The 22,568-nt window shown below is 40.0% G+C and overlaps 1 protein-coding gene across 1 annotated transcript in view; it reads right to left on the bottom strand.

The window, feature by feature from the left end:
- cmah (cytidine monophospho-N-acetylneuraminic acid hydroxylase) overlaps positions 1-22,568 on the bottom strand; it is a 25,227-nt gene extending 2,659 nt beyond the window's left edge. Inside the window, exons 1-16 of the mRNA XM_036523376.1 lie at positions 22,366-22,568; positions 21,704-21,795; positions 21,411-21,517; positions 19,432-19,622; positions 18,798-18,878; positions 18,607-18,673; positions 17,187-17,268; positions 16,616-16,753; positions 15,009-15,144; positions 14,657-14,800; positions 13,954-14,128; positions 13,612-13,728; positions 12,742-12,857; positions 12,062-12,128; positions 2,937-3,594; positions 1,332-2,395 (exon numbers count right to left, since the gene is read on the bottom strand). Coding sequence (XP_036379269.1) covers positions 1,332-2,395; positions 2,937-3,594; positions 12,062-12,128; positions 12,742-12,857; positions 13,612-13,728; positions 13,954-14,128; positions 14,657-14,800; positions 15,009-15,144; positions 16,616-16,753; positions 17,187-17,268; positions 18,607-18,673; positions 18,798-18,878; positions 19,432-19,622; positions 21,411-21,517; positions 21,704-21,795; positions 22,366-22,568 — 3,438 coding nt within the window. The remainder of the gene's footprint in view (positions 1-1,331; positions 2,396-2,936; positions 3,595-12,061; positions 12,129-12,741; positions 12,858-13,611; positions 13,729-13,953; positions 14,129-14,656; positions 14,801-15,008; positions 15,145-16,615; positions 16,754-17,186; positions 17,269-18,606; positions 18,674-18,797; positions 18,879-19,431; positions 19,623-21,410; positions 21,518-21,703; positions 21,796-22,365) is intronic.

The raw sequence follows: 22,568 nt of genomic DNA, 5'->3' as shown, positions 1-22,568 counted from the left end.
TAAATCCAATTGTTAACATGTATGTTACATTCTGACTATGTATGCTATTATGTTGCCAAATCATCACCAGAAGACTGTAGCTAGGTACTGTAGCTCATACTGTATATATACAATTCAAAGATATTGCCGCATTTTCTTTCAAACTAATTTGGTGGCAGATGTCCGGATTTGGTAGAGTTATAAGGCACTTGGGGCAGAGCTGTTTTGCAGGCTGTGACGTACAGGCGTAGAGGCAGCTCTGCGTAGTACTGTACGTTCAGGCACACGCCATACTTCTTGCCTTGCTTTCAACGACATCAAGCTCACTCTGACCCGCGCTCTCTCACACAGTGGTAAACATTTTGGCTGGGCTGGCTGCCCGCTCCAAGCGCCCTGAAAAACACTCTGCTTGTATGATCAATTTTCTTTTAGAAATTCTGAATTTTATATTTTAGAAAACAGAACAGGGGCAGTAGTCTGGTAACCCAAATATTTTTTCCATACTTATCCAGACAAGGAATTTACTAAAATCAAATTCCAAACTTTTCCATACTGCGTAGGAACCCTGCAAAAACCTTTAACAAAAAAACCCTGACATTTTATCTTGTACCGTAAGCCTTGAATTTTTGTTTTAACATTAACAAACCAAGGAGATGAACAAATACCCTCCATTTTGATGGAGATGTTTGATATAAAAAGTCATACACTGTTCTTGGCATTTCTGACATGACTTCACACATCAGGAATATGAGCCTGTTACTGTAACAAGTTGTTGGGTTTTACTGTTGGCTATCCCCTGCTTGTATCCTGAGAAGAGGCCTTGGGAATCTGTCATCAGAAACAGTCTTGGCTCAAGATTACTCCAGGCTAAGCTCCAAACACAGACACAAACACTATACTGTTCTTCCAAGCAGTGCAGCAGTGAAGCATTGCATTCCTTCCCTTTATTTGGAACAATTCAAAACATGTACACATGCCAACAACTGAGTATTCTTCAAAATGCCATTGTGTCATTTTATGATCATTGGACAAAACTGTGCAACCTCAACCTTACTTAATCTCACTGCATTTTATCACATATTTGGCGCTTGTCTTAAAAGACCTCTCCATATATGACCACACCATCTTGTTCAAGGTCTTGTCGGCAGGTTTGAAAACTACTTTCCAGACAAATCTGCAAAAAGGTCAGCAGAACAGTCATAGGCTATACTGTCACTTTTGGCACTGAGGGCAGAGGTACTGTGTTCAGATAAGCTGTTATTCCCACAAAGAGTGCCTTTATTGGGTTTTTTCACCTCTGAGATGACTGGTCCTTCAATCTCCAAACTTGCACATTCACCACAATCTCCCACCTTTGGGCTCCAGACTGCAGGCATCAGGTGGTATAAGCTGTGCCCAACCTCAGTAACCTTGCTGCTGCCACACATGTGATCAGTTTTCCGGCTCAGACTATTCCTTCTGGAGTTTCTCTCGCGGCTAGCGAGCAGGATTCTTTTGCAGCGGTATCTGCCAATATCTTTGTGTAGCTTTGTGCCTCTGATGGGACTTTTGTGCCGTTGGTTTAGCCCTGGCAAGTGTGCTGTCCTCTTTAACGAGGATGGAATTGCATCTTCGGTCTCATGTTCACTCTCACAGGCTTTGCTACACTCAGACTGCATTTTGTAGTCACTGTGATGCCGTTTAAAATGGAGCCGCGCAGAGGCATTGTCCCTCTGCACAAAACTGCTGCCTGTCTGGCTGTCACCTCTGTGTCGTAGAAGATGCAAAGGGGCAAGGCTGTTCGACATGGGTGTTGACTGTGAGAAGGGGACAAAGTCAAGAAAACCGGGAAGTTCTCTTGCTGGTGTACAAGTGCCACAGTCGTGCTTTCGTTCATTTTCTTTGATCTTGAGATGGTCCCCGAGGTTCAGATCTGCAAGTGGACGACCCTTCGAATGTTCCAGTTGTCGAGGCACTACTACCGCTCTGTCGTCCTCCTCCTCTTCTGCACTGGTGCTGTTTTGACAGCTGTTAAACATATCAGCGGAGGCATTGTAGTCATCTTCGACACAAAAGACGCCACTCTTCCGCCACCGCTCTCCCCATCCCCAATCGCAGAAGGTGGCACCACGACCATCCTGCTCATCTACAGCAGTGCAATGGTTGCTATGGCAAACCGTGGTTCCCTTCTTAGACTCACCACCCACGCTATTGGATTCTTTGGTTTCATATTCGGCACAGTCAGTGCATTCGCTTAAAGGGACACCCCAAACACCAGGATGTGGCACATTATCCTGGGCCTCAGCCCCCTGTGAAGTTAGACCTGCAAGTGTTCCAAAACCTGACACCATTAGGTGCATGTCAATTTGTCTCCTCTCCTGGAATTCTGGGTCATGGGAGATCTGCTCAAATGCAGACTTATGGACTGTAGTGCTTCCTGTAACAGAGCCCACATTGAGCATTTTATTTTCTTTGGCACTTGGCACATTTGCAGACCAGCTGACATTTTGCTTGCTGCATGTCCCAGTAGACTTTGTGAAGGACTGTGATGACGAAGGCTTGCCAGCCTCCCATTTAACTCTGGAGCTATGTTGATCAGAGGTAGTTTCTTGTGACAGGTTCACAGAATTGCATGAATATTTGTAGGTACAACCAATGCTTTCATGATGGGAGCCTGTATACATGGGCCTTCCATCACCAGGGCCAGTGTTGCTTAGTGTTGTTTCATTTTTCTTGACTGAACTGTGCACATTCTCTTTTGTAGATTTGTCAGAGAAGCCTTTAACGTTGCTGATAAACTCTCCCCAGCTTTCTGAGAAGGGAAGATCCTCCCATGCTGAGGAGTTTGATAAACTGCTGTTTTGCCCAGAAACTGATAACCCTTCCTGGAAACAAGGCACACCATCTTTTTCTTCAGAAAGCACACTTTTTACAAAAAAAACCTTCTTTTTGATGAAGTTCAATTTGCGCAATCTTACTGTACTCCGGGGAGTTGGGATTATTAGGCTTGCTCTCCAGTAATGTTAATTCAGCAGTATCAGGCAAGGAGTAGAGACTAAACTGGAAGCGATTTGAGAGGGAGTTCTCAGCAGGCTCAAAGCATGCCAAAAAACCCAAGCAGCTGTCTTGTGAACTGTCATGCTCAACTTTCCCATTGACATCCAGTGGACGCGGAGGCAGACCCTGTGACAACGTGTCATGTGGAAATGATTGAGGAGATGTCTGAGGTTTCTGGTGCTGTTGTAATCCAGAACCATCCTCACTCATCTCTGAGCAAGACTCTTCTCCTTGTTCCGCAGAAGAGGTGATGATCAATGGTGACTGCAGACAGTACCCTGGAAAGACATACGTCCCGTGACTGTGCTGTGAGGGAAATCCTACAGAGGAGGTCGGTGATGACTCAAAGGTGCTGAGCGCTGTGGAGTCATTGTGTTCTGGGGAAGTTGGGGGCCTCCCAGGTTGCTGGGAGATGGTGAGATCAGCAAGATTGGCGTCCTGCAGCAGTTTCTTGAGGTAGCTGAGCACAGGGCTGCCTCCAATAGCTCCATTTGGCAAGGTGATCTGACTTGCCACAAAGTCTCCTGAGATTTTCTGTTCATCAAACAAAGGTCCTTCCCTGAATTCATTTCCAGGTAGCTATTTAAAGAACAAAAAATAAATCTGATTAAAAAATTACGTGTGCTGTTGAAATTGAACAATAAATCTTGTACATAAAGAGAGTTAATATTTGCACTTGAAGAGCTTTTTCTGAATATTTCTAAAGAGGCACTGAGTTTTACACCACCTTGATTCCAAAGACAAAACGTCTCCCAACAAAGCAGTCTTCCACTGCCTTGATTAGTATTGTGTGCACAAAATCATCTTGAGGATCTCCTGCTTTTTTCTTGGATTCCTCCACAAATCTGAGCACACAGAAATACAAAAACAGAGAAATATAACACACATAAGCAAAATTCAGTCAAGCAAATGGTCCTTTATAACTGTCACTTTCATGGGAATCTTGTCATCCATGGTTTTTATGACATACACAGGAAAAGTTGCAATTTCATATACAAGATTGTCCACTGGGAAAATAATTCTCCCAGTATCAATTCTTATGCACATGTTTCCAAACTTAGAAAAAAATGTACCTTTGTAGACCTCCAGCTGGAATACCAAAGTATGGATTTAGACAGCTTCCAAAAACTGTCACTCCAAATAGGCTGCAGCTTCTTTTCACATTCATTGACAACCTGTATCTGTAATTGACATTTTGTATTTCACGGGTGAAACCACACTTCGGGCATCTGTACCTGTTGACAAAAGGAAAACATAACTTAGCATTGCACAGTTTTTATTTATTTGTAAATTTAATCGTCTTTCATGATGCTTTGTGATTTAAAGCTATACACATATCACAATTGTGATAACAAGGTATAAAAGCGCGAACTTTTCCATTAGCTGGTGGCACTTACGCAGCCACAACACTGCACAAATCCTGCGAGCTAGCCGATTCGCAGCTTTCATATCACTAACGTGCTGGCTACAACTAGTAAGCTAAGGACCTACTTACTAACTATTTTACTATTTACCTTGAGTCCGACTGCTTCTGTTGTAACCTTGAGGCACAGTTTAGACAGGAAACATAAAAGACACAGCGATCTTTAAGAGACAACACTGAACAGCTAATCAGAGACCTTTGTGGAGGCATAGGTGTGAGGAAACTACAGCTCACACTTTCCGTTGAAAAAAAGCTAATCAAATCCAGTAGAAAAGCCTGCGATCAAGATATCTAGCTCGCTAACCAAGAAAGTAGAATAAACAGCAATTTAAACAGCAACGTAATAAACTACTCAGATGGGCTGATACGACCGATTAGCTTGCTACATCCCTAATTTAAAATCTCGTGGAAACTTTCAAATGCCCAATCAGGCTCAACCGCTAGCGTGACGAACCCAGACTGGCAACCAATCAGACCAATCGGAGTACCTGATAACACGACGATATATGACTTGGGTAAACTACGCTTCCATTTTGTAGGTGGGGCATAGCTTATTTTAGTCAAGTCCAAGTTAACCATTGCAAAACAGTGTGCGATTACTGTATAAACTGTAACACAGTTACAGTACACTTCGCATAACCTATGTTGTTCTCACCACAACTACTTTAATAGGTGGTTAGAAGTGGAAGTGGTTAGATTCTATTTTTACCGTAACGGTAACACAAGTAAGAAAAAGGTAACAAAACTGTTTGTCTGCGCAATGTCCCCAAATGAGTAATAGTATGCACAAAAGTACACAAACCTTACCTCTGGATAGTAGGCCAACCCAAGTGCCATCTGTCTACAATAAACAAGGTATGGAGGAAAATCTGGCAACTTTTTGCCAGATAGGCAACATTATGACTCCCAGGAAGATGACTGGACATGCCAGAAACCTCAGAACATAAATGAACAACCTCTAAAACACAGAAGGTTGATATGGATAAAAACACTTTTTAAAAAGGGCGAAAGTGACATTGTGGCTCTTCTTCAAAACCCCTCTTCTTGCTTATCCGTGACATTGTGTGGCGAAACATTGCCATCTAGTGGAAAATATGGTGGATGCACACTAAATCAACTTTCAACCGTCAGCGTGGTTTTTGAATGAAATGAAGGAATGAGTTATAAAAGTATCTTCATAGCAAAGTTTAAAAGGATGTTCAGCCATCTGGTCTAAAAATTAATATTTAAAAGGCATTGTTATGACATTCATGTGGCAATTATAGCTATAAAAATGCTAAGGATATTATAAGAGAATAGGCCACTGGGATACAGCCAGCTGGAATGTTAGTGCTGAGGGTTGCTAAACAATTTGGTGTGGATCAATCAACAGTAACAAATTTGTTGTCCTGATTTTAATTTTGTATATTTTATTTATTTAATCATTCTTTAACTAGGGAGGCCAGTTGAGAATTAATTCCCAGTTGCAATGATGTTCTGGCTAAGAGGCAATAAAAACACAGCAGCAGAGTTGTGCAGGAAACAGAAAACAAGACAAAGACAAACGAGCACATGACCAAATACACAGCACATTATTCACATGACACACTCAGGCAGATCAGCAAGCACAACAGTCTGGCAGAGTATTCAGTACTGCTTGCTTAGCAACAGGTGCTGAGACTGGGCTAATTAATTTCAAATTCTTTGTTGCTTTTGTAAATGTGATCAGTTGAGTGATAAAAACATCAAGCCTCTTGAGAGTTGACCCTAGAGGCAAATTTGTAAATAACATCTCTGTAGTCTAAAGTGGGGAGAATCATTATCTGCTCTAAGGTATGTTTTGTGGAGGGGGTCTTCTTCCTAGATAGACAGGCAAAAGTAGATTTAATTTTACCTTGAAGGCTACGATCAAGGTAACTTGCAGGTCGTGATTTTTGGAGGACATAGAGCACTCCTTTTGATGAACAGCATAAATTTGGATTTGCCAGAGTTCAACACAAGGTGCAGGGCAGAAACAACACAAGTACATACTGAGAAAACTGTGTTGTAAGTTATCTGTTACTGAATTAAGGGAGGGATACATTCACACAAGTTCAATTTAGCTGCAGCAATGACTCCAGGATGAGAGCATCGGTCATACACAGCTGGCTTTGTGGGCATCAGTCACTGCCCTGGCCACTCAGACATTCCAACAGAGAATGGCCAAATGGAAAATTCAATTCTTCTAAAATCTTCCTCAGATAGATATAAGTCCATTTCTAAGATGGAACCCTCTGGGCAAAAGCTGGAGGCCAAGCAACACCTTGTTAATGGGGATGGAAACTGAAATTAGAGGAAGACGAGCTCACATGAAAAGAGACCAACGGAAGAGAGTGGCTCAGGACACCTGGGTAAAGGAAGTTTGTGGGGGATTTGTGCACCAATTGGGTGTCTCAGGGCTGAAAGTAAATTAATATTTTGACACAGTATGCACCCACTGTAAGTGATAAATTTATCACATGACAAAAGAGGTGAAATTTTATATAAGATTGAACTGAAACTCTAAAAACAGACACAAGAGGACACTTTTATATTTCGGCTATATCTAGGGGCACACTTCTGTATCCCAACTTCAACATTTCAGATCAGTTATACATGTACTGTCTGATCACTTGTTTGTGAATTGAACTCTTGATACCTCTACTCAAACCCCTAAACTCTATTCAATGAAAGAGCCAGTACAAGCATAACATACAGATTAGTATTCTCAATCATGCACACAACGGACTGCTGTATAATAGTAAATGAGTGAACATGTTGCATGTACAATAGAAACTTGTAAATTAATAATAAAATAGATGCCAGCATTCACATGGGGGATGTACTCTTTCTACAGATAAGACCTTTAATTTATGATGAGCCGAACATCAGCAATGCTGATTAATTATTATGTCTTAAGCAGTGCTGTGCTTTCAGTGTGAGGAGCAGAGGAGTGAATAAGTGAATTACGTCTGGCTTTATTTGTGTTTGCAGAGAAGAATACACTTTAAAATAGACTACCTGAAAAGTCTCTGGCACTCTGGAACTCTCGGGTGGTAAACCCTCACACACTTTCCATGTTTCTTTTAATCTCCTGGAGCAACAGATAGAATTTGATTCAGACTCACCTTACTTTGCATCTTCTCCTTGACACAGTAGGTGGTAGTAATCATCCTCTAGGTTAGTCTGAAAGCCTCAATTAAACACAGAAAATGTGTCTCAAGTCACTTTCACTACACATGAATTTAATCTACAGAATAAATTCTGCGTGGTCCTGCTAGGGCCAAGTCAAAGTTACAGGTGAGACAGTGATTAGCAGGTCTTCAGGTCTGAATTTATATGTATCTCAAAGAGGGAAGCGTGATGCAGTTTTTCAAAGATAAGATAAGATTCCACAGATAAGAACATAGCTCTGTAAGCTAACCCTGCAAAAAGGGGAACGGAAATAATAAGTTTATGAATGCATAATGTAAAGTAACCTTGCTCAGCCTAGTACCAAAGTGGTTCAGCCAGTGATAAGAAAAAGTTTCCATATTTTTTAACATTTTCTCTATGCACTCACATGCACAATTTTCAACCAATTTGTAATGCCCAATTATACTGCAATAGGTTCACTTCAGTGCACCTCATAGATTTTTTTTTGTGTACTTAGCAGCATGCTGCTGACAGCTATTGGCTATGAATACTTAGGACTTGAAACAAAAGAAGCTTCATAGCTTCATAGCTTCAGTTTCATTCTTTTGGATACATTGACATTGCCTGGTGTAGTAGGTTGTGTACACGAGAAAACGAGCTTTGTTATTTCAAGATAATGAGATAAATTAACCCATTATCTTGAGATAACGGCATTAAAAAATAATTGCAAGAATGGCCGTTCTCGGCTTCTGTAATGCAGAGACAATGGACATCCCTGTTAAATGCCTCTTGAAGCTTCTGAGCTTTTTGACAATTATTCAATTATTATTTCACCATTGTTTCTCATTTGTAATTTTGGTTTATAATACAAGACCTTCAACCAGTTTATAAGGGAATTTCCAAAACTGAAAAAGGTTAGACATTTTTGGATAAAATCCCATTTTATCTTGAAAGTGTTTTTAAAATAGGCAATAAACATAAGACCACCTTTTCCTTCCCTTTCATAATATTCAATAATTTAAGAAGGCGGGGAATGTTATCCCCAATGAAACACCCCTTAATGGAGCCAGTTTGGTCATACTTCATAATGTAACTTGACAGTGTTGACTTTCATTGAAATACATTTGGATAGAAAATGTGTCACAACAAAACAAAGTCAATTGCCTCCAATTTTTTTAAGTATACATTTAATATTGTCCTTGAGGGACTTACGTACATAGTACTGTGATGAGGCCATCCATATGGAATTCTGATAGTTTGCCTGATAGTTTCTTAATTTCTGAAGAGAAACTAGCTCTTCAGAAAAATTCAATTGGAATGCTATTAGTCCCTGTAGGTTTGGTACAGGATTTGTCATACTGCCACAGCTAATTTAACATTAAGGGTAAGTTGGGAAAACAGTACCTTGCAGTTAGGTGAGAATGAAAACTAACTGTGGTCTATACGAATAACAATTGACGCAGACAGTAAAAATTGTGATCATTCACAATGAATACTTCTTCGTATGTTGTCTGAAGTGATGCAGACTGCACGCTGTATCTATGCGTGTGGCTCTGAATGTTATGGCCTGAGAAAGCACAGGGAGAAGTATACCCATTGTACACAAACACACACACACATACACACACATGCATCTCTGGTAACTCTTTTTCAATGGTGTGCTAGTCTAGTGTGTTTACCCAGGTGTGTGAACTTTGTTTTTTCATTTGCTTTCACGGTTTTTATTCTGCGCTCATCAAAAAGAGTATGTGCGTGTGATCAATTGTTACACGTCTTTGTCATGTGTCCCTTTGTGTCTATTCTCAGAACCTGTGTGTTGGGTTTCATTATCAGCACTGTGTAACTGAAGACAAGGTGTTTTATCTCATCCTGGTGGAGAGCGTAAGAGCATGGAGACCACGATATTTACATCAGAGAACAGAAGGAACGTGTCCTGGAGGAGGGAAGCAGGTGAGATCCTGTTGCAGTGGGTACTGTATCTGATTTTTGGATACTGTATCAGTCCTCCTTTGTGCTCTCTGTCTGGGGTTGCCGTGAACAGCATGCTTACCACTCCCTAAAAAAAAAAAAATTCTAAAGCTTCGTGTTATGTACTACGCAGCAGGTGAGTATGAGGCTTTAAATGAGGAAGACGATAGGAGGGGCCTCTGATGAAGAACAGCAAAGGTCATGTTTTATTTTGCACAAGACATGCAGTTTCTTACAGGCTTCGATCATGCAGTCCCTTTTCTGGTACCTTACTCCAGTGCTGCTAGACTCCAGTTTGTCTCCACCTGACCAACTGATCAGAGGCCATCTTGCCTGCGCGAGGGGACAACCACGCCTCAGGCTCGGGAATGTCAAATACATGCGCACAAATCGAGTATCCCCTATTCTCTCATTCATTTTTAACGCACACACTCCATTCAGATGATTCCAATTCCTCTAGCAAAAAACTCCCACTGAACCTGCCGATGATGACATTAGCTGCAACACCAGAAAAGGACTGCTTACAAATATATATTCTGCAATGTGGTGCAAGACACATAGCTAGTTAGCAAAATAATCATGGATTTTTGTCAAATTTGTTTTTATAAATCAGCCAGCAAACCAAACTGCAGGCAATGCTTTTTTTATTAATCAGTTTATTATTGTTGATTAGTTGGCAATTATTATGATTGATTAATTTGGGATTTGAGAACTTGGCAGGCTATGAGGTGCCCAAAGCATCTACAGCAATAACTATAGTAACATTTGATGCTGTTTTAAGATTATGCTAAATATAGCCACTACATTTACTGTTTGTCCATCCAGAGGCACCCTCTCCACCTTTCTGAGTTATGAATTACTATGCAAAATGTATTGTGTAACTGTAAATGAGGACAGTCTACTGTCCTCATACATCATGAATACGTCAGGATATATACACTGGTGTGTAACTAGGGACCAAAGACGATTTAATGTCCAAGCAGACAGACAAGGAACCAATCTGAAAATAGCTATTAATGTCATTCGTACATCATAGGAATAACTCATTACAAACTGATAAAATGATCCATTTTGGATTTACTTTTGGATCAATTTAGTGAATCATCCCCCACCTCCAGTGCCTTATTTATTTCTGATTTATTTTTTATCACTACACCACTGGGTGTCATAGAACTGTCATGCCTCATGGCTCAGGATTTTAAGACAACTTGAGGATAATGACTATTACCCCGCCCCCGGAATTTAATCCACTGCGGGGATACGATACAGGCCAAAATGCCCATATGGCTACATCAGCTGCAGTCTGCATCAGCCCTCCTGTAGGTTCCAATATGTGGCTGTCTCCCACCCCCAGCCTCTTTTTCAGATAATTCATAATTGTACCCTCAAGTTAATATATAAGATCTTCAACCATTCAGAAAAAAAGTTTTCAGATGCAAATACAAACACAAGTGATCAGACATAATTTAAGCAGTCTGCTATCGCAGCCAAACAACCTTGTGCAAATCTGTCTCATCTGGCTGGTAGAAACTGTGACAAGTGCTGTTGCTGGCATTGACAACCAGCTCTGCTCTTCCTATGTGTTCTATCACTCATACATAACATACAGTACAAATGAAATAAGTGATGTACAAAGCAGATATTATCCATAAGTCAGAGAGACACTTGAAAAAAATGAAAAGCCATTAAAATGATTATTATCAAAATAAAGCCAAGAAAGCCTAAGCAATACTGGGCATATTGCCTCACACCTCAGTCTGAACAAGCACTATTCCAAACCAACACCACCCAATGTTTCAGATTTTTAGATGTCTAACTTGGCCCTGTGATTTTTCATCATTCCATTTGGAGAGAATGTTGCCTTTCATGTTTTATGTGTCATGCCAAAATCCAAAATAAGACCAGAGCAAAGGTACTTCCAATAGCTCCAAACTCCTTAAAATAATCCCTTCCTTCTGGTATTATCCTGTTTAGACAACGTTGCGTCAGATTTCTCATTGCATTACAAAACAGGAGTTGCAAACAGCTGTATTTTGTGCTGATTTCAGCAATATCTTATTGCACCTGCATTAGTAGGTGAGGCAGTGATTCAAGCCAATTTGTAGTCTGATGGTCATGTAACATGATCTAATGTTATCTAACATCACTGTAGATATATTAATAAAAAAACATTGGCAAGTACGTATTTTTGTTATGTCAAAATACAATATAAATATATACCTTAACCTTTTAGCCATACACCTTAATATAAAAGGATAACAAGGCACCATTTAAATACACCGTTTTGTCATTTTACAATCACATCAGTAACAAAGAAACCACTGATTTGAAAATACAGTAAATATCCCCTGTGCCTTGCAGTTTTGACTGAATTGACTCTTCTGGAATCATTACATGTAGTGAGCTGGTTCCATCTAATTCCATTATATGCACTATGACATATAATGGAATCTAAGACATTGTGCATTTATTGCCTGTAGTATTCGGTGCCTCTGTCTTCTCCTGCATTCCCCGTTCGGTCACCTGCTGTAGAAACAAGTCCCAGTCTGGACCAATTAAGGGCAATTCTGTTTGGAAGTGGTTCCAGAATCTACATTCATGAATAAAAATAAAAACAAACTGGATCACAAATGACAACTGAAAAGACAAATTAAGGTAAGCAAGTGTGTTAAAAACATAAATCTGAGACACACTGAGAGGTTATTGAAAGGTCTGAGCTTTTGATAGGAGCCATGAGCCATTCACATAGCTCAGACTATGGGTTGAACTGAAACTCACAGAGTCCCAGCTAATAATAAACCTGACAAGATGCATGTACAGCTGTGATTTGCTCTTTTCTGATTCACTGTGGCCAAACAGATCTTTCTTTGTTTTAGGATCACTTTTTGTGGACCAGAGGTGTCCTTTAAATTTCAGGTAGCACCATTTTAAAAATACGGCAGTATGCTTCCTGAAATCCATAAAACACATTCCCCATTGCAACTTGGATATTTTATGGCTATGTTTTGGTCCTGCACATTTTTGAAGCTACATGCCAATTATCACATTAATTATTCACTTCAAAAAAGACATATGAGCAGCTCAAATTGTATGATGATGCGCTTTCAAATAAATAAAAATAAACAATTGCACCTCTTAGAATCAGGTTTTTTGGAGGGCAGATGGAGTGTTACTTGCACTAATGGCAGAAAAAGGGTTTTTACCGGTGGTGGTACACATCCGGATCTCTGCTGAGTCTGCTCTGGAATCCAATGTAGAGGTTGTCCCACAGCAAGCCATTTTTGACCGCATGCCGCATGACCCCGACTCTGTTCTTTATCTGAGAGCAAGACCAAGCAAACAGTAAAGAGTTCATACTTTCAAAGCTTTACATGTTTGTCAATTCTTATAACATGTTAATAATTTTCCAAAACATTCTAGTTAAAATATGTTGTTCAATCCAAGAATATATTGCAAACACAATGAAAATACTAATGAATTAATGCAAAATGGACATTGCAAAACACCAAAATGACAATAATTTACAATTTTAGATGTACTGATTGAGTTAAAAATATATTCTCTAAAATTTCTCAATATATACATTTTTGTATGGGTATTTACAGTTACATTTGAACCAAGCTTCCGCAAACAAAAAATATGTACGTTAGATGTTGACAGGTAGCTAATGTACAGAATATTACTGGCAGATTGAATATTTTATCATCATATAATTATAGATCCACTGGAACAGAGCTGGGGGTGATTCAGTATATTTCTCTCTACAATTATACTGTATGATGTGAGTAACCTTATTTAGCATGGATGGATGCATTAACTGAGATCTCTGCCCAATATCAAAGCTTTGACAATCCTTGTTGCCAGAAATACTTTCTCTACCAGCACAGTTGCCTTTTGAAAACAAAAGTAAAGCTTTAGCCTCCATCCCCCCTATTCTAAACCAGCACCACACTTTTCTGGGGCCACCAGGGATGCCCAAACTGTGAAAGCAAAGTGGCATTTTCACAGCAGAGTGAATAGTCAATTTTAAAATGCTACCCTCAGTGGACATTCCACATAGTAGCCTTCCTTACCTCCTCATAAGGACGATCTGAGCCGGGTCTCTCCCTGGGGAAGGAGAGGTCCAGGAAGTCCACAAAGTAGTCGTAACCATCAGGTAATGGATTGAAATCATCATCTGTTTCTATAACCTGTGACAAATGTAATGAAATGACATTACTGTAAACCCTCTAAAGTCCTCATTCATTTTCATTAATGGACACATTTGATGAAAGCAAAAAAACAGTTATCACTTAAAGTACAATGAATACATTAAGAGAATGGAACTTTCTGAAATAACAAATTTGGAGACAGAAAAAAAATCCCTTGTAGGATCCTTTTCCCCAAAAACACGAGAAAGGAAGCAATGTGTTTACCCTCACAACTAGATCGTAGTTCTTAAACCCTGCCCACGTGTAGTAGAACCGGATCCAGTCTTCATGTCTGAATATCTCTTCATAGATGGCAGCATTAAGCTCGTTCAGATACAAGTCAAAATTCCAGATGCTCTTGTAGATTTGTGTACTAGGTGGGGGATCCGTAATCGAGTTCCTGACATCAGAATGTTGAACATTGACCAACAAAAATTAAATGTTGAATGTTTTCCACATCTGCCATCTGATGTATGATACTAATGCAATAGTAATTTTTACCCTTGCATTACTAATATGCACCCTCAAAATATTTCAGCATTCCCACCAATTAGTAATCTATATGCTAAATCATATCCTTGAATACACTTTCTTTATTGCAGTTTGTACAGAGTACGATTTACACATGTTGCCTCAGGTCATGAATAGAGTACTCATCACTATTCACTTCATTACAAATAATAGGAACAGAAAATAGGAACACCTATTTTCTGTTGACTATTGATTAGTAGTGAGTGGTTTTTTTGCTATTGTTCTTGGTTCTCTTTTGAGTTCAGTTTTGCTTCTACAGCAGACGCAACAGGCTGAGCAATGCCGACAGGCTGTTAGCGGCCAAAACCACTTCCTGGTTTGTTCTCAGGCATGGTGGTTACACCTATCAGTGTGCTACAGATGGCTACTGTTGTAAATTTGATAGGAAAATATGCACCTGTCAGAGGGATCTCTCAGAGCTAGGCCCAGGTCCAGAACTGCACTTGGCTTGGGTGTCCATGTGGTGATGTTTGGATCTTGCTTTGTGATCAACGCATTGAGATCCTCAGCACGATTCTTCACATTTGTCTCTTTGATGTATCTTTGGAAAGGTACAACAGCAAAGGTACAACAGCAACAACAGCACATGCTCTTAACAAACACCTAGGCAAATAACAATTCATTGATTCAGATGAACAGATTCTTTTATTTCTGAGCAGACTAAATCACCATCTTCCGTCTACTCAACATGAGACAACAGATGAGTTTCTGCTGAAGAGAATGTGTTTAATATACCAATGCAAGTGTACCTGTCAGATGGATGAGCTTCAACAAAGTATCCAGCAAAAGGACAGTAAATCTTGGGCTGCAAAGACTTCACCAACTGTGCCTTGTAATTTAGAAGCTTCTTCCTTTCATTCTTGATGAAATCTTCCTTCCACTTTTCTGTGAGAAAATGTACAGTTATTTCACAAACCGTGTGAATCAGACTCATAGGAGAGGTAGTCACCTTAGATCAGAAACTCAGAATGATGTCCAACAAACCACTGTTATCATAACACACTCAAATCTAATACCATTGACATGCAAAGTTAAGGAATCATTGGTCATCTACAGATATGTCTCAGGTGATGAATCCTTGCTTGGAGGAAATCATGTTCAAGCTTGAATCTATGGGAAATTGGAAGTCTGTGGAAATGATCCTTGAGGGACACATTTTAATTACAAAATTATGGTAACATACATATTGAGGTTAAAAATTAGCAAGTGAAAGTTTAAAATGTTTACTTGCATTGTACAGAAGTACAAAGACAACACAAGTATGAGGAACAACTGCCCAGAGATAAGACAATAGCAGTTTTGGTATCACCAGGATACCAAAATTCAGGCAGCTCATAATAATAGACACTAGATGCTTCACATTCTGTCACGTTCTGTCTTCACTATCTCCATGCTGTCTCACACATTCTCACATAGACAGCTCACATTAGGTGGATGCATCTGAGCAGAAGAGAGAAATGATTTTCTGTTGATTGTAAATTAGTAGTGGGTTTTTAGGTTGTTCTCTGTTGTCCATGTAATAAAAAGGCTGTTGGCCACTAAGCCCCTCTGAACACTGTTCTGAACACTAGGCATTGTGGCCACATCTGGTGGTGTACTTGAGAAAGCTAGGGTTATGAATTTATTGGGAAAATACACACCTGCCTGAGTGATCTCTCAGAGCTAGGCCCAGGTCCAAAACTGCACCTTGCTTGGGTGTCCATTAGATACAGAAGAACACATGCCAGCGACCAAAAAATTCTGTTCTGTTTTGGACCTATTCAAGTGCCCGTTGAGCCTTGGATAATGTAGATGGAATGCCACTGAATGCAGCTGTGTATGATGTATAAACTGCGTTATGTTAAACTTACAATTGACAAGCCTGTGGTTGGCGTGGGACTATCATATTCTAAAATTAGTGAATTGTATTGAAAGCCACTGTAATGTTTTTATTTTTAACATTATCTTTTCAAAAAATAACATTTTGCCTTTTATGTTATAGTTGATCTTTCACTAATTTTATCAATTTGAGATGTACTTGCAAATACCATTCCATTGTACATTTCAAGCATATCTGAATCCAATTTGAAAGGAAAACCTACCCTGACTAGGCACCACAGAAGTAAGGAGCAGCTGTCATGAGCCAAATATTTGTGGTTTGGCACCTGGTATGGCATTGCTCTCCTGGTACGGCATTGCTGTTATATTCTTGGGGAAGGTGCTTAATGACTCGTGTTAGAAATATGAAAAGCTGTATGAATGGTTGATATGTGAAAATGTAAGATGTGATTTGCTCTAGATAGGAGCATTTGCTAAGCAAATGTAATGTAATATAATGTAATGACTGCATGCTGGATTTGATTCGAGTGGCCATGACCTGTGTATTTCCCTCCACTGAAGGTCATTGGAAACCCAGAGGCGCCGCCCGCAAAATCACTCATCATCAGGTCCACGTTATGAGGGAGCCGTCCTCCGTTTGGCTGAGTACAGTCCACTGTGTTCAAGATCGTGTGACCTGCAAGTGGGGAGTGTAGAGCATATGTGAAATTTGGACCTTTTGATATGCCATCATTAGATTAAAATTTTTATTATACTCTACATAATAATTGGAGGCATAGGGTGCTCACTACATACACAGCATGGTGTAATGATTAAGGATCACTGGTCTCATTTCCAAATGGAAACTGTGTAATCTCATACCTAAACTGCGTGTAATGTGATGAATAAATGAACGATGAATGAACACATGTAAATGCTTTTTGCTACACAAAATGACCTTAATAAATAAATGATATATACTTTTTGGCTGAAAGGTTTGATGTCCCATCTAGATAATAATATAGTGTACCTCTAGTGTAAACCATGTACATTTATGTTGATTACTAGGACAGGGGCTGTTTCACTCCAGAGTTGTAAAGTTAAAACTGATGTGGAAATCAGGTGCTTACCTTTATATTCCACAATTATACAGGTGTCCATTTCAGGGTGTACACCATCCATTAGAATCATAAACCTCAAGTGCTGGTCAACCTAACAAAGAAACACCCAAGCATGGCAGTGAAACACAAATCTTCATTCTAGGACATTTTCTTCTTGTTCTATGTTTTTTAATACTGGTCATCCACTCAAGGAACAGAAAGTGTGTTTACAGTCTGTAAATCTATAAGATAAAGAAAGCCTTGTAGTCAGATAACATAGAGAATGTGCCCAGTCATGTGATGGAAGATAACTACCCTTAGCATTGCGATACGCTTATTTGAAAGTCTCTCTGGGTAAGAGCGTGTGCTAAACGATGTAATGTAATGATGGGCCAATAGTGGTGTCAGGGACAGCAACGGGTCCAACAACACATCCTCGGCTTTACGCTGGAAATGTACACACCCAACGGTAGGTCCAGGCTCTCTGATGGTGTTGTCGGTCAGGGTCTGGCAACCATTTTTATAAGAAGGCTCACCGGTAGCTAATGTAGATTCTACCTGTTGAATGATACCGACAGCTATAAACGGTGGTCGGCTAGATAACGCGGGGGACACAGTGTGACTAAGCAGTGGTCGGCCACCAACGGTTTCTGATCGATCGTATGTTGTGTTTACTTTGTAAATCGACAGTTGGAATTTGCCTGCCGGGACGGCCACATCAGTGCAGAACTTCCTCGCGAATTGGCGGTTAGGAAATCGGTTGCGTGCCCATCAGCTGCGATGAGTTGTCGTTCACACTTATCAGCCCTATTGTATTTATGAGAATGTGGCCGAAAGTGTCAGGGGCATTACAGGTTGCTCTTTTGCCAATGTTTGAGACTTGGGAGGACATCACATCAACCTATAATCTTAAAGCTCTGGTGCACGTTGTAGCCGATTTAACGGCAAAACTGGCACAGGAGGACATTCTGGAATGTCCACCGGAGCTGAAAGCAGAGACACAGATTTTTTTGCGATGGCGCCAGATTTGCGCAACTGGCGCAATCTCGGCGAACTGCCAAAACGGCACAAACCGATGCAAGCCAGAACATCTCACTGCTGTCGTTTGCCGTGCTTTGGCACGTTGATATTCCCCACCCTGACTGCAAAGCCTCAAAACTAATTCCTCCTGTTTTTTTTCTTTCCATTGAGAGATGACACGCTTTCATTTATTCACCTCCTCAGCACTTGACCTGACATGAAACACATCTAGAAATATGTATAGTCTGACTAACTTTACAATAAGTTGTATTTGTCACCCTGTCAGACCTGACGAAATGTATGCATATGTGTTAGTTAACCATGTGTAACTGTAACCTGAAAAAAATCACAGCGGCAGTGGGGTTACGCATACTGAATACTGAGAAACTACATTACTTTATGTTACTTGCTGGAACTGCTCAGCGCTTACATTTTGCCACACGCCAAAAGGAACCACATTGATGTTGGTCAGTTTCACACCACTTCTGTCCAGGTACCTATAGATGTACACATAAACTTATTGTTTATATATAATACTTTAATTTACATCAGATTTTTTAGATCTCACTCACTGTAGCTAAATCACAAAGTTAAATTTCATTACAGCTGGTCGATACATACCAAAACACTGGCCTCGATGTATCACCCACGTATATCGGCACGTCAGGGCGCCTTTCAGATAGTATCTGTAAAGTAGGGTAACTGAAAAAAAAAATCATGGGAAAGTTTCAAGGATGGTTCGTGTAAGGGAAATTGTGTCCTCACTAACAGGCGTGCATTATTTTCTAATCGTTTTCATGACACATTTGAAGTTAGTCATAGGTGAGCACCAACCCTCAAGTGGGCGCAAGTCAACCGCAAATAGCAAGTTTCCAAACCTGGCTCTAATCAAATAAACCCTCATGAAGAGTTTAGTCTGTGCAGCATTTAGCACGATGCAGCTGAACTGTAGTGACAGATTTGTGCTTGAACAGTGTCCTGTACAGGAGAAGAGGGCAAATGACCTATCACTATTAGACAGGAGACAAAATATTGACTGACATTAAAACTCTGGGACTGCTTCTTACTAACCAGGGGATGCCACTGTTAGTTGGGAAAGACAGTAGAATGTGGGGGAATATTGTTTCGTGATAATTTTGTATCATGCACTCAATTTGTATCATAATGTGAACTGAGCATTTTGCCTCATGGCTAAGTAAATTACTATCTGAAACCCAGCCCCCCAACAGCTTGCTCCACCTCTGCCGACCCGTACCTCAGGTGGTCAGAGTGCATGTGGCTGATGTAAATCAAATCAGCTTTGCAGAGTCTCTCTAAGGCATCGGCCGGGGGCTCGTGAAGCAGCCACCAGCCCCTTGCGAACGCAGGCCCAGTGAGCCAAGGGTCAAACAGCATTCGTTTGTTCCCGAGCTTGACGTCCATGCATGCATGCGTCAGATAGGTAATCTGAAAAACAGTGATAAATTATAGATTTTTTATTATGCTTATAATAATTACTATATTTACAAGGACAATGGACCTGCCAGGAATCAAACTCCTGTCTCCCATATCACAGTCCTGCAACATTACAGCTGAATGATACACCAGATGTTTTCACATGCATTAAGTTCATGTTTTTACAACATATGCACTGCTTCAGTGTACTGTACCTAAGACCATCATGAAGTCCTGTAACTGCTTATGAGTGATTTAAAAAAAGTCTATACTCAGTTAATATAAAGCCTGATAAGACACTCCTCTTTGAAGTTATTCAGACTTTCAAGTATTTCCTTTTGAACCTCTCAGAATGGGATAGATGCACAATTCAAAGCCCAACACAAATAGGTTACTTGAACTTGCACATTTCACTTACTTATTACTAATACAACTTAACTTGGATTTTGAGCAATGGCAGGGCTCCAGACTGCGACCATTTAGTCGCATTTTGCGACCATTTTTGGAGACAGTGCGACTAAATTTTATTACTAGGCGCACCAGTGCGACTTGCAAATATGCGACCATTTTTTTGACAGTGTGCGAGTTAAAATTTCACGTGGTTGCATTCGTGCGAGTGCATGATGATCATTAGGCTGTTTTGGTGCCCCTCCGGCATGGGTACTGCGCTAGTCATTGTGGTTGAAAGTAGTACTTTTTCTTCACTGGCTCAGTTGGTCTCTCCCTGCCTGCACCTGCACCTTCCCTACCTGTACTAGCGCACTAGCGATGAAACGCGCAAAACAATCCATTTAGCTGTTACTGCTCTCCAAACATCAAGCGGTCTATAGCTGATTGTTTTAACAATTTCGTACGTAACTTATTTTATGCTATGTAGCGCGTGTTACGTTACATGGTTCGTTATGTTTTCATTAGCCTTATTAAGCTTCTCATATTTTTCATTGTTAAATCGCTGTTTCCTCAAAGCTAGAATTTTTCCAATTTCGTGTTCTAATCGCACCGGTTTTAGCAAACGCGATAAACGGCTAATCACACCGGTGTGACCGTATGTGCGCAAAGGTTAAAAACCACAATGGCTAAAACAGTACCCGTGGTTGCGGTACGAGGGAAACTTAATTTTCAGATTAAAATATTTTGCAAATATCAAGTCTCGAGTCACTGTCAATCTTTACATCAATTCAAAACTAGGGTATCCAAATTAAGACAACTATTCACCAGCATGCAAGGTCATTGGTACATCATGGTATTAATAAAAAAAAGGGTACGACCAAATCATGTGCTGGTGCGACCAACTGAGAAAGTGGAAAAGTTAGTCTGGAGCCCTGTATGGGCATGCTGCCCTTCTGTGCATTCTTCTCTATGTCTCATGCATTGCTCAGTCTTTGGCCAAAAAGTGAACATTAAGATGAGCATTTGGCAGGACAATAGTTAGGTCACAAGTGGGTTATAGTTTCCTCAGCACATTGGCAGAATGTAGTATTGCGAGCCCATTGCTAGGAACCTATCATGGCTTTTTATTATTACACTATCACTGTCAGCTTTGATAGTTATTGTGAGTTACCTGTTATCTACCAGAATCACTGTGATTTTTTTTGTGTGTTCTGAATGTACATTTTGTGTCAGACAGTGAGGTACATGCGATTTATTGTGTTCCGCATTCACATATTTGCTATTTCTGACATCTATAGAACATTGGCTGCTCCCATTATTTATTTAATTTTACAGTTTGTGTTCCTGGAGTATAGCATGACATAACTGAAAATCTTCACCGTCTGCCACTATTGAACAATTGAAACTTACAGTCACTTCCTCAGGTTCAAGGTCCTCTTGGACTTTAGGGTCAGCAAGCCAAGGATCAGGAGGATTCAGCTCCATTAACTGAAGACTCCCATCATTCCAAACAACCACTTAAATGTGGCAAGGAGGAAACAGGAAGTTTAATGGCAATAAGGCAGGTATGTTTGTATTGGATTGAATCCATCAATCATTCAACCAACAAATCCATCAATCAATATCTTTCACATGTTTTCATAGTATAATTTAAAAAGCATCATCAGTTACACTTCACATACATTAAAAAATAAAAATATTACCAAGTTCATCCTGCATGAAGCTTTGAGGGGGGTTCACATACTGCATATTGGAGACATTCAGTTTCCAGTTATGTTTTGTGCAGCGGACTGTTCTGTGTGGAGGAACAGGGAAACCATGTCCAGTGATAATGTATGGTGCAGTTGTATAAAGGTATGTGCACATTCCTCAAATTCCTTGTGAAATAAACCTTAATACTTCCTCAATAAAACATGAAAGGTGCCAAAGTTTCAGTCTGTAAGGATAAGCCTGACATACACAGTAAATATATGAAAATATGAATGTGAATGAATTAGTTAGTATGAGAAATCAACATTGTTTTATAATAAAGGCATAGACAAAACACAAACAGGAATTTACTATTATTCTGAATATCCATACTTGTGGTTGTGTTGAGGTTCCTTTGCACATCACATTTTTTCACGGAGGAAGGACAGTGTTACCTTCATGTTTATTTTTAAAATATACTGTATTTATTTACTGTGGTAAGGGGTATAGGTCAGGACCAAATGAACACAACAGTTATTCCTTTTACTTGAATGTGTCGTACACATTTAATAAAAGCCAAAGAAGAAACCTTGTCATGCATAAGAACCATCCATGTTTTCTTTCCTCTCAAGATAACATTAAATGTCATTCATTAGTATGTGATGTAGTAACTCACCTCCCGTCTATATCCTCTATGTCTTTGATAAACAGCCCTCCTTGGTGTTTGCACTGGTTCTTACAGGCCTTAACACCTTCCTCATCCTTGTAGATGATGAAGCATTTACCATCTTCTGGGTTTTTCTTAAAGTTGATGCCATTTGTCAGGGTGAGCACGGCTTCAGCATCTAAGGTGAGCAATGCCTTTGCAATTTGAGCCAT

This window comes from Megalops cyprinoides, chromosome 3 (genome assembly GCF_013368585.1).
Source record: "Megalops cyprinoides isolate fMegCyp1 chromosome 3, fMegCyp1.pri, whole genome shotgun sequence".
NCBI classification, from domain to species: domain Eukaryota; kingdom Metazoa; phylum Chordata; class Actinopteri; order Elopiformes; family Megalopidae; genus Megalops; species Megalops cyprinoides.
This window is presented reverse-complemented; position numbering and strand designations above follow the sequence as displayed.